This window comes from Ciona intestinalis, unplaced genomic scaffold, assembly GCF_000224145.3.
Source record: "Ciona intestinalis unplaced genomic scaffold, KH HT000095.1, whole genome shotgun sequence".
Taxonomy (NCBI): Eukaryota; Metazoa; Chordata; class Ascidiacea; order Phlebobranchia; family Cionidae; genus Ciona; species Ciona intestinalis.
The window spans coordinates 104,632-121,381 of record NW_004190417.1 but is presented as its reverse complement, the minus strand read 5'-3'; the positions used below and the strand labels follow the sequence as shown (position 1 = coordinate 121,381).

The 16,750-nt window shown below is 32.4% G+C and overlaps 2 protein-coding genes across 4 annotated transcripts in view; one reads left to right on the top strand and one right to left on the bottom strand.

Moving 5' to 3' along the window:
- The window catches only part of LOC100178140 (titin), a 45,125-nt gene extending 39,172 nt beyond the window's left edge, over positions 1–5,953 (top strand). Inside the window, exons 75-85 of the mRNA XM_018815617.2 lie at positions 286–407; positions 834–997; positions 1,707–1,815; positions 2,329–2,428; positions 2,762–2,868; positions 3,277–3,676; positions 3,810–4,009; positions 4,515–4,651; positions 4,957–5,128; positions 5,422–5,599; positions 5,714–5,953. Coding sequence (XP_018671162.2) covers positions 286–407; positions 834–997; positions 1,707–1,815; positions 2,329–2,428; positions 2,762–2,868; positions 3,277–3,676; positions 3,810–4,009; positions 4,515–4,651; positions 4,957–5,128; positions 5,422–5,599; positions 5,714–5,822 — 1,798 coding nt within the window. The 3' untranslated portion in view covers positions 5,823–5,953. The remainder of the gene's footprint in view (positions 1–285; positions 408–833; positions 998–1,706; positions 1,816–2,328; positions 2,429–2,761; positions 2,869–3,276; positions 3,677–3,809; positions 4,010–4,514; positions 4,652–4,956; positions 5,129–5,421; positions 5,600–5,713) is intronic.
- An 878-nt stretch (positions 5,954–6,831) lies between these two features.
- Positions 6,832–16,707, bottom strand: LOC100182857 (synaptotagmin-5-like). Of its 3 annotated transcripts, none has more exons than XM_026838521.1 (9): positions 15,775–16,707; positions 15,018–15,343; positions 14,791–14,879; positions 13,041–13,164; positions 12,466–12,614; positions 9,695–9,829; positions 9,505–9,634; positions 8,047–8,218; positions 6,832–7,154 (listed from the first exon to the last, which is right to left on the bottom strand). In XM_026838521.1, exons 2-9 carry the CDS (start codon positions 15,337–15,339, stop codon positions 6,932–6,934), a joined length of 1,344 nt encoding a protein of 447 aa, XP_026694322.1. In that variant the 5' UTR covers positions 15,340–15,343; positions 15,775–16,707; the 3' UTR covers positions 6,832–6,931. The 3 variants fall into 3 exon arrangements, with proteins under 3 accessions (XP_026694322.1, XP_009860895.1, XP_002128383.1); XM_009862593.3 differs by having other exon boundaries at positions 13,041–13,161; XM_002128347.4 differs by lacking the exon at positions 15,775–16,707 and having other exon boundaries at positions 15,018–15,393.
- Between the last annotated feature and the right edge of the window lie 43 nt (positions 16,708–16,750).

Sequence of the window (16,750 nt, the reverse complement as noted above, 5' to 3'; positions counted from 1 at the left end):
ATTTGTGCGTTCTTTTTCCTTGATTATAAACATTAGGGCCATGGGTAGTGTTATGCTGTCACGCAATAATTGACCGATTTTAATAAGAAGTAATTATGCATTAAAATGCATCGTTCTATAACCCTTGTCAACAAAGGTTGTAGTCTGATCATAATTTTACCTAGTATCGAGTTGACTTCCGTGTTATCTTTGAATAAGCATATTGTACTGTATTACTCGTTTGTATAATAATTTTGTTTGTCAAGCAGTATCTATTATTATCATTTAATGAATGTTTGTTCACAGCAATGCAGTTTCATCATTTATTTTACGTGGGCTGAAGCTCAGAGAAACTTACAGGATTTCTATTGCATCCGTTGGAATTTACATTAATTCTGAATTCACAATACCGGTGATGGTGACAATACGTGAGTGTGTTAATCTAAATCTTAAAGAAAAGAAATAGGTTTTTATAAAAATATTATTTGAACACAGATTTCTTATGAATGAAACTTAATGTTTAGCTTAATTTTATTAGAGTATTTTTTTGTAATAACTTGGTAAGATTGTAACGCTATCTGATGTTACATGTTATACTTGTTAATTTTGTGCTTTTACAGCAATAACATAGTATCTCGTGAATTTGGTTTAAGGTTACACAAAACCATACCAGTTGTTACTTGAATGGATGTTGTTTTAAAATAACTGCCTGGCACACAAATTTAGCTTACATATATTTACAAGTTCACTTAAGCATGACATTGATTATAGAAATCTTATACACATAAATAATAAATCAGAAGTAAACTATAAATTCTTTATCTCCAACCGACCTTCTTCCAATTTCTCCTAAGCATATCCATCAGCACACATGGTGAGGGGGGTGATTATTAATCGAATCACAAGTTCTGGGTTTCGTGTTCAGTGGCATCCAGCTGCATATGCTGCGCGATATCGAATTTTGATTCAAGTTGATGACTTGAAATACATGGAGATCAGGGGCTTAGGAACAAGTCAAGTAAGTATTCGATTTATATTTTTTATCATGCTTATTGGTATAGTTTGCTTAAATAACTTGGATGTCATAAAGCACGATGACTTAGCATAATAATGATTCCATGGTAAGTTGATTAATCTGTCTTTATTGTTGAAAGTGAACCTAATTCTCTTACCCTGTTACATCGAACACTTACCTGTCAATACATAACTATTTCCAAAAAAGCTCACTGGTAAAAAAGTACCTAAAACTGATCATGATAGCAATTATTGAAATATTAAGTCTTCAAAACTAACAAATTTTTGATTTTGTCTTTGAAAGGCAACTATTTATTTTTAAACATCAGTTTGTTAAAACAGATGTATTAAAATATCTGACTGCGGTTGTTTTTCAATTGTTTTGTGTTTGTATGTTAAGATTACATACATGAATATATATTTTCCAATTCCAAAATTAAAGTCCAACGGATAAATTTTTCCATCGATGCCGACTGATAGTTTAACTCTTTATTTTGTTTTCAATATTTGTCATGTATGATAGAGAAAATGCATATGTTTCGCCTGTTCTCCAGAAGTTAACATTAGAAATGTCCAATTTGTTAAACTATTTTATAGCAGTAATGTTTTTAAAAGCTAAATAGGATATACGCCCATTGTACAAACGATTTATTTATTGGTGTATTATTTGGGCTCTTTTACCGATTATGGGTTGTTAATTACTCCATATACAGTTCACAGTAAATACATTGAACGAAAACTACACATATAACGTATCTGTTGTGTCAGTGAGTGATGATGGAGGCATCACCTTATCCGATGAGTGGACATCGGTTAGAACATGTAAGATTGTATTCAATTATAATTAATTTACGATGCTTCCACAAATATTCATATCTCATTTACCCAAACTTAACTGTTTATTTTTTTAGTAAAATAGCTTTGTATAAACTACAATGAAACATAATTTAAACCTTGTATGTGTTAAATGTTGTCAATTATTGTTTCTGGTTGATCTGTATGTTGTCAACATTTAAGCTGATATTTTCCTTGTTGATCGTTGACCTATCTTTAGGTTCTGATGTGTTTTATTCGTTTTTCCGTGCTTCACTTAACAGATCTGATGCTTTCAACATTATTTTTCCAATTGCAGTAGAATATTTAAGAAAGTAGTTATGCTATTTCAACCAAATTTAAGAATAAAGCATTTACGTTTCCTGTAATTTTAATTTCTGTAATAGAAAATTAAACCTGGTCATGAACAAATCATGAAAACATTTTGTGTAAACTGTAAATACATTTTTTAGTTTGGGTCATATAGTAGCAACCACGTTTTACTTAAGATTTGTTTTTTAGTGATATCACCAGTTGGTCCAAGGAGTGAATCTGGCAACTATGCTCTAATTCAAAAGAAATTTGAAAGTTCCCTTGGATTAATTATTTCAATGCTTCAAAGGTAGCGTATGATTTATTTTTAGCATGACCTGTATTGAGTAAAATAAATAGGGATGCTTGTATTTTTGTTTAATCCCCGCTGCTATATGATATTCCTATCAACAAATCATGTATGTGTAGTTTAAAGTTCGATAAAATGTTGTTTAAATTTAAACTTGCGTTTTAAAAAGAATGCATTTATGAACACAGCAGATGTTAAAATAGTGGTTTATAAAATAAATTGACAAAATACCTCGATAAGATTTGTTATTAACCTGTGCAACAGTTTGTAAATTTGAGTTTAAAATAGGACCTCATGTTTTGCTTAATTTTACCAAGTTTTGTATGTAACCAGACCAATACCACCAACACCACAGCTGAATCGCAGGATTGTAATTAAAGCTACAAGAAATATTCTAAGTTTACAAAATTCCATTCTTTCTATGCTTTCTGGAGCCCAAGGTAAAAAATATTATCACATACTTCAAATTTTTACAAGCATGAAAAGCAAATTTGTCTTGTATATTCGATCATAACTTCGTTCTATTATTATAGCTGAGGTTTTACCATATTCACCTAGGTCTTAGGACAAAGATCAAAGTCACCCTATTACCCCAACACCCAGTAAAACATAGCTTCATACAAAAGTTCTCAACATTAGTTTTCAAGTCGCACATTGACTTGTATGATGCTTCTTTGACTTTTCTACTACCACACTATCCACATTTCACCTGTTGCAGTTCTTTGTTTAAGTCCATATTACCCATTAGATTTCTTTTATCTATTTTTTCTTTATATTTGGACAGATTTTTGAAAATATACGTAACTATTAATATTTCATGCTACACTAATCCGATTTTTTCTACTCAGTCACCACTAAGTCATCAGCAGTGTCTCAATATTCTTCAACAATGACATTTCGGAAACTTCTTTTATTGGCAAATGAAGTACATAGTTTAAAATCACAGGAAGTGCAGAGCAATACATCAATATCAACCATTGTTCAAAAATTAAATGAATATCTTTCTTTAATAATTATGATGTCATCAGATGCCACCTTTTATAATGTTACAATATCACAAGTGAAATCTGCATTGGAACCAAATATTCAAAGCCAGATAGAAAATGTGATTGTACGAGGGGATTCACCTATAATTGTACAGCTTCGCTCTGTAGCAACTGAAAGAGTGATCTCTACATTTATCCCAAGTGGTTTTATAACAGCTACCAGTTTAAGAGTACTTTGGGCAGCATATAGAAATTCACATAGGTAAGTACTTACAGTTAATTAGAAAGTGTTAATTTAATAATATGAAAACTTTTAAAACTTTGTGATAATATTGTAAAAAAGACCGTATATATCGGTTTATAAGTTTTGCTTAACTTTTTGTTGTAACGTTTAGGTATCATGTCATGTTACATAAATTGCAAAATGAACAAAGGATACTTGTGGATCAAACAATCCAAGCTAGAAGATTTGCTACATACACTAACTTGGAGAGTGGGACGCGTTATTTTGTTACTGTATACCCATCTACAATAAGTGGAATAATTATTCCTGGTGCAGTTGGAAGAGCTTCAACCACCACACTTGAATCAACTGGTAATCCCAGGACATTAACTTTTAAATTACATGTTTTAATCAAAAATTATTTCCTACCTTTATTATTACAATCTTTATAGTTGTTTGCAGTAAAAATGAATGACACTTATTTATCTTACTATAGCAAGACAATGCAAATTCTTATACTTGGGATTTTACTTCATACACTTATGCTTGTCAATGTCACAATTAACAAAGTATGTAACTTTGGAAATGATTATTTGTTTTTCTGTATAGCCGACAATTTGGTCAACCCATTAGTAACCACTAGGTTGGAGAAAAGACCAGGTAAGTATCAAACCTGGCATACATGTGGATACAATGGTAACAGCTTAGGCAGTGGTATCCTTTTCATGATGCAGGTACCCTTAGTCCTACCACTTTGCCACGGCAGGAGCCAAATGGTGTTCAATAGGTCACCCATGTTATAACATTTGAGTAGCCCTGTCAGGATAAAGAAGTTATTTTTCTCTACTAATCATATTTTATATAAAACTGTTTGCAGAATTAGTTTCACGAAATACAACAATTTCAACCACTATAACGTCAGTGGGTCCCCATCATGTCACTTTGTCATGGCAACGAAGAGCTGGTGTTGCAAACTCTCTGATATTTTTTTTAAGAATGGGTGGAATGCCAGCAGTAAGTTTAATAACTCGTATCAATTTCTTTTCTTTTATACCACACACACACATTTTGATGTTCTTTTGGAATAACAAAATACCCATTTTATTACATTTATAACTGTGTGTGTGTGGCAATTATTGCACAATATACAGGTATTTAGATTCTACCACACATAATCAAATATATAAAAATGTATTAAACAATGCCTAATGTTTAGACAAAGGTTCGGTTTTGTCTATTTCTAGTTCTGAAATTAATTTTTCTATTGTATTTCTACCCGTCTAATAAATCTTGTAATAAAAAAAACTTTTTTATTTCAGATTTTACAGCGTAAGCTAGTCAGTAGATATCATTCTAGCATAACATTTCAATCACTCCGTCCTGATACTAACTATTTAATTACTGCTCATTCTCTGTTAAACACAACATTACTGTTGCGTGCATCAGTAACAACGAGTAGGAGAATACCATCATTAGAAGAAGCAATAACAGGTATTTTTTGCTTTAAAGTAGAGCTTACATTTTTGTTTTGAATTGACACATATTTCATAGAAAAAGTTAAGTATACGTAGTCAATATATTCTGTAAAAGCACTAGTTCACAAGCAGCAATACAAACAATTTGTTTTAAGAACGTTCTGTGTACTGAAAGTGAAAAACTGATATTTAAATTATAATTACTCTTCAAATTGTTTCTCTTGTACTGATGGTTTTTCTTCACGCCAATTATAAAATTTGGCTTCAGTTATCTTTTAATGAACTAATACTAATACTTAATATACACAGACAACTATGACCGGTCACTTGTACCTCCCACTGGTCTAGTGGTTTTGAGCTCAACCACAGAGTCTGTATTGCTTCAATGGAATCTTGTAGCACCTGGCTTACAATACAATGTCCGCTTATATAAAGCTGGTACTAACGTCCTCAGCGTCTTCCGGCAAAAAATTCGACAAACACAAATGTAAATAAATCGTGTTTAGTATTCAACACTATGTAAAATTTAAATGACTGTTTTTGAAAAAAAAGTGCCTGCACATAATTGTAAATTATGTTTAACTACTTTTGTACATGTTAGAACTATGTCACAACTTCGACCGGGGAGATATGAAGCTACTGTGTCATCTTATGATCCATTATCTAAGGAAGAATCGTCAGAAAGTCCTCGTGTTTCAGTGAATCTTTAAAATTCATTGACAATTTCATAAAAGTTAATTTTAAAATGAGCTTGTTCCAATGCTACAAATATGATATTATTGTTTTGCAAATGAACAATTTGTTTGAAGATACAAAATAAAGTTATTACCATTGATAAATGAATTGTTGGACCCAGTGTAAGATCAGCAGTTCAATATATATTTTTGCGTTGATTTTGTTCTCCAGCGTTCTACTTTATTAACCGTTTCTCAAAGTCAACCGCCACAGCGCGGTTACATCCCTCTACGAATTTTAGACGTTTTTTTTACACAGCTGTTATATTGACCATGTTGGTGGTCGTATAGATTCATTTTCATTGTTCAGTTGTCGTCTTGTTATTGGGGCGACTCTTTTTTCACATATCTTAAAAGCATTTTTGTTTAAACTCTTGGCGGAAAATAAATCATAAATATATTTATAATTTTTACAATAGAGCTACATAATGAGGAAATAATTAACAATTACTTTACTGTTTGATTAAAAGCACCATATCCAAGGGGTGAGACACACAACGATTAAACCCTCTATAGTGATAGAATGCATCCTGTTTCATCTTGTGTTGTCGGAAAGGGCGAATGTTATAACACGAATGTTTTGTTTCATACACCTCGTACCAGATTACAATTACCATGTATCTTACTTAGAGGGCAATTTTTTTATTTATGAGTGATAATTTGGACAACCCTGTAGTGATTACTCGGCTTGAGTAATTGCCGTTAAGTGTCTTGCCCAAGGACACATACGCCCACAAAGGTAGCAGCAACAAGCCTTGAACCCATTACCTCAGGTTAGCGGCAGGTGCGCTAAAGTCTAAACACATTGTCACGCCATCGGACAAGTTTTGAAAGCACTACATGTTTAAGAATGCATTCTTCCTACTTATACATGGTTATAAATGGTGACCGAAACGCACTCTGTTAGTTACTTCTGGTTTGTTATTAATCAAATTTGTTTTCTTTCTATCCCACCCTATCCTGCATATGTTTATCATCTAACGAGTATGTAGTACAACCTTTTATTACGTATATAGTTGTGCATTCTAGAATATATAGCCTACGATGGGGGTTGGTAACGAAACAAGATTATTTTTCTATTAAAGTCACAGCTTATCTTGTGAAATTCCAGAATCCAAATCAAGATGAGATATAGAACTTCCAGTTGGTTTAATATCAACATCTGTGATATCTACTAAATGATGCCAACGTGCTTGAGGTTTATTACTCATTAAATCCCTCCAGTGTTCAAATTCATCACCATTGGAATGTGGACCGATTTCAAGATAACCGATCGCTTCCTTCCTTTCTGCGCGGTTTAACTTAACCCTATACGTTTAGAAGAAAAAAAAAACAAATTGTAAAAACTAATTTGCATGCATTGCAATTGGTTAGTCTAGCACTCTTTTCGGACTCATTTCCTTTATCATGAAATAGATGTTAATGACTTTTATTTGTGGTAGGTAAGTGTTTTCGAAAGGACGATACTTCAATTATTTTGAGTGTGTCTGTTTCTGAGCAACTGACGCTTGTCATTTGGTCAGCCATTCTAATAGGAGGGAATAAGATTTACAAAGCATCTTCGTTGCGAATTCGTAATCTGGTGGGCATAACGTGTTTAAACAAGTTCCTAAACTGTCAAACGCAGCTACAAAAAATACTAACATTATGGTGAATTCGGACGTTATTTTTAATTAAAGGGGAATAATTAGCATTAGGTGTACAAGGATTTCAATAATTTCTTGCACTGAAATTTAAACGAGTAAACTTTATCGCAAAATGATACGTTTATAACGATAAATTGGTTCCATATTGAGTAGGACAGTAGGTCATTGTCCTAATTAACAAAATGCCTTAAGGTGGCTGTACACAATATCCGAAATTCGTACGTTTTGTCCGGATTTCGCTGCCGCATGCGGAACTCGGTAATGGGCTTGCATACGACTTCGCATGCCGGGTACTGTGTATAGCCACCTTAATATGTATTTTAGGATTGTAAAATAGTTTGCATCTAAACCATCTTACCCGACCATATAATATAAATATTTATAATGTATATTAGTAAGTTATAACTTTTAGTTTACAACGTATCTGAACGTTATCTTAAAGTGTCACTGCTAATATAACTATTGATTCTTTGTCCATGCCTAAAATATAGAAAGTAGTATTTAAGAACATCAAAACAAGCAAAAAAGATAAAATAGCTCACTACACAACTCACCCAATTTCATTGACGACATGAAATTGTATTTCCACCTGTGGTAAAACGTCCAAGGGAACAGCAAAGTTTATTGCTTGGTTGTAAGTCGGGTTGCATGTTCGACGTTTCGTAGAAGTTTTTTTCTTTTTAAGAATGTTACCATCATGCCATACTGTGACTCGTATATAAGGATCTATATTGAGGGGTGATTATGCCATTTAAGTTGTATAGGCGAAAACAAATGTCACAACAGTGTTCAACAGTATTCTTATGGTCCAACCAAGTTCTCGCCAATGACGTTACTGTTGTTTAATATTAAAATTCGGTGTTAAACGATTACAACATTTTTTTCAACAGCTAAAAAAAACGCAATAATGAAACATTTTAAATGCTTCGTAAATCTAGTTTGATTTTATCTTATAGATTTAGTTTTAGGTTTGTATGAAAAACTGAGATATAAACATAAGAAAAATAGAAGAATTGCAAATAAATAATGTTTAATTAAATATATATTTTTAAATGGGTTGGTTTTTAAATCAATAACTCATATTGAGTTATTTAAATTTGATATACTGATATATTAACAAAATAATATATGAGAAATAAGATTCAAAGATAGTCAGAGGCACGAGATAGCTTATTAGAAGTGGCTTGTGCGAAAAATAGAATAGCAAAACAATTTTGTGTCCCGTCTTATTACACCTATTTGCAAATCGCTAAATCGCTCCTTGTAATATTCTTATAAAGTTTTAACCAATAATAAAGGTATCATAATACTAATTCGTGGCATAGTACAGTGGGGGAATATGGGACACTTAAGCACATTACCCGATAATGCCGATATTTCCAAAAACAAAATCATTTTTTGGGTAATACCATGCATATGAACTTGTACTACCAAAATCTAATAATAACTATTAATAAAGTTTTTTTTCTCTAGAAATTGGGTATTGCTACACCAGTTTTCGCACAAGCCACTTGTTATAAATTATCTCCAAGTGCAAATGACTGAATTTCGAATGTGTTTCTATATATTATCTTTTTATTATATATCATTATGGAGTAAAGACACTGGCTGCGTGCAATAGCGACTGTTATAGTCACGTGAGGATAGAAAAGCAAGTGCTATTCTGTCCCTACCAAAGTATATTTCACGATTGTCTTTTAAGGATATTCTGCAAATTTTGGTGACTACGTGGGATAGCGAACTTAAATATATATAGTAGGGTGGGGAAAGACGGGACACCTTTAGCACATAATATCTAAATATATCCTAATCGTTATTTTAACAATTAACAACGGCCTATTGAAGTCGTGAGGATACGGTTTAATAACTTTTTGAAGGTTCTTTGTTTACTACAAAATAGGACGAGAAAATGGAATGAAAAGATGTCCCATCTTCCCCCACCCTACTATATAATATTTAAGTTCGCTATGCTACGTGAAACCAACGTTAAGATGTTTAGTACTTTAAATTACCGGGTAGTCTTGCTTCTTTTTCTGGTCGACTTTCTAATAGATTCCGAGCCTTTAACAGCACAACGGTTAACTTTTCTGCACTTGGAAGGTATCCCAATCTTAATAGAATGTCTCCGTTCTTTGTGGATTTCTAAACGTATGTTTTATGATGTTATTCGGATTTTAAAATCGATATATTTATGTTCCATACATTTTCTGTTTCATCGACGTTTTGTATTTTTCGCCACAAATCGACTTTAGCATCAAGGTTGATTTCATCCAATTTTTGTTCCACAATGCCCGTGAATTCATCACGTGAGAACTGGTCATAATTGAAAAACTTTATCTGAAATCAAAAACAGTTTGATCGCGATTTCAGTATAATAAGGTATATAGGGGAAAAATATGGTAACATGTTTAATTATTATTTTACGTGTACCCATTTAAAGATGGACAAAAGCAAATGTTACAGTATTATTCGACAGTATTCCCACAACAAAGTGATTACTGTTGTTAAGTATTACAATTTGGTGTTAAACAAATATAGTAGGGTGGGAGAAGATGAAACACTGTGTCAAACGAGACTTTTTTATTTTTATTTTACGGGCCCCCATTTAATGAAAATCAGGAAAATAGTATTACAGAATTATTCGATAGTATTATCACAACTTTACAAAATGCACATATTAAAAACATACCTAAAATAGAAACAGTATATTTAAACAAGTAAAAATTTGCGAACGTGAGCAATTAAACTAGTTTCATAATTCCATAAAACAATCTTGAACATTTCGTACAGTTTGATTTCGTTTCATAAAAACTGGTTTTGGATTTGTGAGAAAAACTGAGATATAAACATTAGGAAAAGAGCCAGGGGTCAAAATTTGAGATTAAAACAACAATTAAATATCGGTTTAAAGTTATATACATATGAAGTTTACACAATAAAGAAACTAGCAGAGCCTGTTAAACTTGGTAGTTAACTACAAGTTGCAGAATTCTTTTAATGTAAACATATTTCAATTTGGTGTCCCATCTTCCCCCACATTCTAGTTTTAAATGTTTTCTTGCTAAACTTTGAAAGATTTGCTTTTAATTCAACATTTTATACCTCAGCGGTTACTTAAATATAAGAAACTGATGTAATAAAAAATATATTTTGAAAATATATTCGAAATCCAGTCATTTACACTTGGACATAATTAGTGAAAAGTGGCGTATGTGAAAAACACTGTAGTAATACCCAATTTTTAGCAAAATTGTAACTTTATATCAGTTATTATCGATTTTCTGTTACTACAAGTTCATGTGCATCTGCAGGATACAATATTTATCCATTGATGTTCAAATATTATTGTTCAATTTTTTATGCAAAATTATAATTTGGGTAACATCTTAAAACTTTAGCAGTATAGGGCAAAGAAAATGTTTAAACCTGATTTTCAAAGCGTAAAGTATTAATTCGTCTTATTTAAGTATATTCCTAATAATAATAAGTACACCTATTAACCAAAATTAACAATGATTTTAAATTGTCCCGTCTTATCCTGTGTTTTTTTTTAAATTTCATTCATTCATTTTTTTCGAATTTGTAAAGTTTCACCTGTTGTGCAAATCGCTAAAGCTCCTGATGTGTTTTATTTTATTTTTTTAATTGTTGTCAATTAATAAAGGAATGATGCTACTAATTCGTGGTGTTGTGTTATCTAAAAGCCATTTATTTTGATTATGAAAATATTTGGCAGCCCCATCCTCCCCTACTCTAATATTAAATGTTAAAAATTGAAGTATAGCAATTTGAATGTTTTGTACTTTTGTCAACATAATTTTCTCTGCGCAGTTATTAGAACCGGTGTGGTAGTATAATCGTTCGATTGATATATTGCTACCAGGCGCTATTGCGCATGCGCAGTAAGTCGAAATGCAATGACCACCCGGTACAAATTTATTACGACCCTCAATTGAAAACGTTCCAGAAACGACGATTATACTTTAAAATTTATTTTTTTTCAAAGTCAGCAGAACTGAGTTGGTATATTTGTAGCCTAGAAAAAGTAAGTACCACCAACAAACCTACTTTCTTATGGTTATTTAAATAGCAAACTTTACTTGTAACTTATAGGTACTGGTGAACCAAGGTGATCCTCGAATACAAAACTATAGCGGCCACTTTCGATACCTTCTACTCGTGCTACTCACATAAAATTTGGGCACTGTACTGACTAGATTCTAGCGATACCATAGGTCATAACTTGAGTCATACGAATATTAGATTTTCAGATATTTTCGCGAAAATATAACTTACGCATACATATATGTAGGTCACTAGCGAGTTACTCCCATCGAAGAAAAATAATGTCAAAAAATAAAAATGAATGAATTAATATTTTTTCCCAAACTTTTTTCTGTCGGTACGTATTTATTAGAACTCGTATTGTATTTGTTCCGACCTACATTAGCGCCTGGTAGAAAAATATTAATCGGAACGAATATATCACGTCACCGGCGTATAAGTTGGCCGGCCGCTATTGCGCAGCAGATCGGGCCGAATATAAATCCGAAGCAAAATTTAAAAAAATACACTTATGCGCGTTCTAAGAAACATGTTTACCACCTAACTAGACTCTTGACGTCACCATGCCTGATTAAGTATAACATATCATGCTGTACTTTATTCGTAGTGGCGACATTGCGCATGCGCAATATAGCGCCTGACCCAAAATTTAACAGCTGCGACACATACCTCACGCCACCGGCAAGAATACATATATGTGATTGCACTATTCGCACATGTGGGAAAACTACATAGCTTATAAAGAATTAGGGCAGGTACTATGTTTTGTCTGTTAAGTCTACAGCTTCACGATTAATCTGGTAAAAAAATATTTTAATTTACATTCAACAAATATCGTATACCATTTCCCTATTTGATAATGACCCTGCGGAATAGTAAGAAAAATGCAGTAAAACTGTGATATATACTTGTAGTTTTTTTTTCGGTAGCTCTTGAATTGGTACACCGAAAGAAAAATGTTCTTGAAACAAAGGATCCATGGTTCGGCGCATGACCTGGCTTTGCTTCTCTGTGTGACCAGGTAGCAAGTTGACCGTACAGTAAGGATCACACATACCTAGTAGTATAAATAGGGGATGAGGTTAAGATTTTATTACTATACGTTTGCTAAAGCGGAATTATTGAATTAAATTTTAAAATAGTCAAAATACTTGCTAAAAAAAGTCCCAACAAAAGCTACATAGTCTGGTAAAATATAAAAAGAATTTAACAACGATATATTTTGTTTTTTTAACTTACGGTGAATCGCTAAATTTGATTTTCGAAATAATGTTTCGTCGGGTAGTAATAGGCGTTAAACAAAAAAATATTATCCTTTACAATATAGGCCAAATCCAAGTTTCCTTCATTCATTTTTGTACCAAATTAGTTGACGTTTTTCGGCACCTACATATTCTTTTATGGCAAACACACATTTTCAATAAAATGCAAACGTTATACTTTTAGTTTTAAATTATTAACATAAACCTAGTTTTCTACTTACTAGTATAAGTTCTTGGTTTCAGATATCTTGCCTGATTTACAAATATTTTTAATATATTGAAGTTTTTATCAAATTCAATCGAAAAGAAAACTTGTGGTGGTCGTTTGCTTGAATGTGAGTCCTGCTATAAATGATTATGCGAGTATATATTTATGCTCAAAATATAAACTAGAAAAATATTTTTTCTTGCTTTCGACATATATAGTAGGGTGGGGAAGACGGGAATCGATCAAAGACCGTTTTAGTCTTCTTTTACGAGTATCCATTTGATGATAGACAAAAACAAATGTTACAATATTCTCACGGCCCAACAGAGTGCGCGTCGGTTACTGTTGTTCCGTATTAAACTTCGGTGTTGAACGAACACAACATTTTTTAAGTAGCTAAAAAAGCATATTAAAAGATTCTTATTTTAAATCTTGACTGAAACTTATTAAAACTGCCGAAGTTTGGTAATTTGCGAGTTAAAATCATTAATGTAGTATGGTAGTTGAATAAAATAGAATGAAATATTTTGCACAGTTTAAACTTGTCTCTTAAAATTGGTCTAGTTTTGTGGGAAAAACTGAATTATGTACATGAGAAAACTAGAAAGTCACTCAAACTATAGCACAGGCTGTTATTTTCGGTAGGTTCACTACAACTTGAAGAATGCAATTAATATAAATTTTTATTCTTTCTTCCTGTCTTTCCCACTTTGTAGTTGGGTAGTATTAACAAGACAATGTATAGTAGGGTGGGAAAAATGAGACACTTTGTCAGACGAGACTTTTTTTAAATTTTCTTTTTACAGAGCTCCATTTAATGAGAATTAGGAAAATAATGTGAGAGACTTATTCGACAGTATTATCACGACTTTATAAAACGTGACCAAAGCAGGTTACTGGTTTCAAATATTAAAAATATATGTAAAATAGAAACGTATAATTTATTTTAAAAATCAAGAAGACACTTAACGGCAATTGCTCCAACCCAGTGGTCATTATAATGGGTTGTCCAAATTATCAGCCATACACACAAAAAAAGGAAAAAATCCTCAAAAATGATGTACAAAGTTACATAATTAGTAACTCGTAAGCTGCGAGGTGTTATAACGACTGTCGTTTTCCGGCTACGCGAGAATAAAGTAAGTTACATTACATTACAAAACATTACCGTTTTATTCTATATTAGTATCTTATATTTAAATACCCCTTAGGTCTAAATTATTGAATTAAGAGCAAACCTTCCAAAGTTTTGCAATAAAAACCTACAAAACTACGAGCATTCAAAATCAGCATCTATTTCGCATATTTTACCTTTAAACAAACTGTTTTCATTTAACATTTTTTTTAATATTTAACAATATTATTCAGCTTTGACGCGGGCTTTATAAAGTAGTGATAATACTGTCAAATAATTCTGTTACATTATTTGTAAATTAAAAAATGCTGGTATGACAAAGTGTCCCATCTTATCTTATTCCTACCATACATTTGCAGGATATAATATTTATCAATTGATGTTCGAACAATACCGACTGTATAAATTAAATTATTTCGCTAAAAATTTAAATGAAATTGCGAAAGGTTGTGTAAAATACTTTTTTATTCTAAAAAACATCTGCAACCAATTTTGTTTCATTATTGGTAACCGCCACGTTATTTTAAACAATCTTCCAGCAATAAACATTTTGGCAGCAAATTTTAAAACGTTTTTGTACTTTTTAGAAACAAGAAAAAAACAAACATTTTAAAATACTTCTGTTCACCTGTGCCGTGAAGTCATTTGAATAAAGGCGTGGATTGATTAAGTCGGGGTCAATTGGTGCGTACATCGACAGGTTCTTGTTATCTGCATCTATAAAATTGTGTGTTTACTACAATGATGTTTACTGTGTTCTGCGCGAAATACCCAAAATTTAAAACGGTGTCATATTAAGCAAGATAGGTGTATGTCTTCTTCATTTAGATAAAATAAATGTAGGCCTATATATACCGTCTGCACCCTCCGCTGTTTTACGCTGTGGAAGAACAAACTCTTGAGAGGTGCCCATCGATGATTTAAGTTCTCGAGAAGTAAACTGTTGACCAGGTACAGGGGTGCGTACAAAGGTTGCACCGGCATAGGGATACTTAGGCATCATCTCCGGACGGTCTCGGTTGCCATACTTATTCCAAAGTCTCCCACAGCGATCCAGGTACGCTGCATCTCGTTTTCTTTTTTGTATGATGTAGTATATTCCCCATACAAGCAAAGCAATGCCCAATGCACTAACAATAACTATACCAGCAATGGCTGCTCCAGATATTGCAGGCATAGTGCTAATAATCAAATAATTAGCGTGACACTTTTTCTGTAGGTTTACATGTAATTTAAAATTAGCCCTATAATAGATACAACAGTTAACAATGTTTTAAAACGACATAAGCCAAAGCGATTTTTGAATTATACAGTAGGATGGGGGAGATGGGACACTCTTTAACTCTATTTTCTTATCCGAATTGTTAGTAAACAAAGAACACTCTAAGAATTTTAAAACCGTATTCTCACGACTTCCTTGGACCGTTGTTAATTTTTTAAAACACGATCAAGATACTTACTTGGATATTATGTGCTAAAGGTGTCCCATCTCCCCCACCCTACTATAGGCTATAATTTTTACGTTAGACCACAGCTATAGCATTAAGATTATTAAAAAATAGATTCATGAAAATATATATATAACCGTTAAAAACAAATGTTACTAACTTACTTTCCCTATGACAGTTAAACCAGCACGATTCTTGGAATTAGTATAAGTAGACGCGAACACAATAAACTAAATAATAACACACAGTTCAGTTGGTATATAGGCATCATTTACTGTGTGATAAAGGAAGTGCGTTAAAATCTAATTTCCGTTAATCCGATACAAAGCCCAACCAAGCTCGTACAACTTTTGAAGTGCAGTTTTTAACAAATAATACAAAACCAATTATTACATTACGATCCTACAACAGCTTGCTATAGTTCTCCAGCTGGATATGGTGAGTAAGTATATAGCCCGACGTTGGTATAGTATATGGTCTATATATATATAAAGTAATCAATGACGTTATCATTATAATATAGCCTACTTTTTATCCTAATAAAGGTTGGTTATAATGCAGTGGTTTTGCGGTATTTTACTGTTTAACTGACATGCATAGACTCTGCAAATAAATACCGTAATTAGTCAGCATATCGTACTAAATACCTCACCCCTCCTACCTTTATTTTAACTGTGTCTATAGAGTGATCGTTACACTTTATTACTTTTCATGCTCATAACTGATTTAAGTTTTTTGAATGCGATTTTCTACAACCTCATTGATGAGTTTTTTTATTATTTGTACATTTTAAGCTGTGCTAACAGTTGCTTCTGTGCACAGCCTACGTTTCCCTGCCATATGTTGCTTAACATTTAGACAGGATGTAATTCTAGTCAGCCGTGATTACGTTTATTTATTCAACTGTGTTCGCTGTCCATTTACTGAACTATCCATAATCTAAACGTACTGTGTTAAATATACTTTGCACCGGCTTACATATATTTAGTCACTGATCAGAGTATTAAAATGTAGTGTACAATATTCCCACTGCCATTGAATAAATCGTTATACAATGCTGCGTCAGAACACGCGCGAGTACGTGTGAAAAAGGCAACAGGAAGGCACAGGCTGAGCGTTATACAGAGGCAGTAGTTTGTC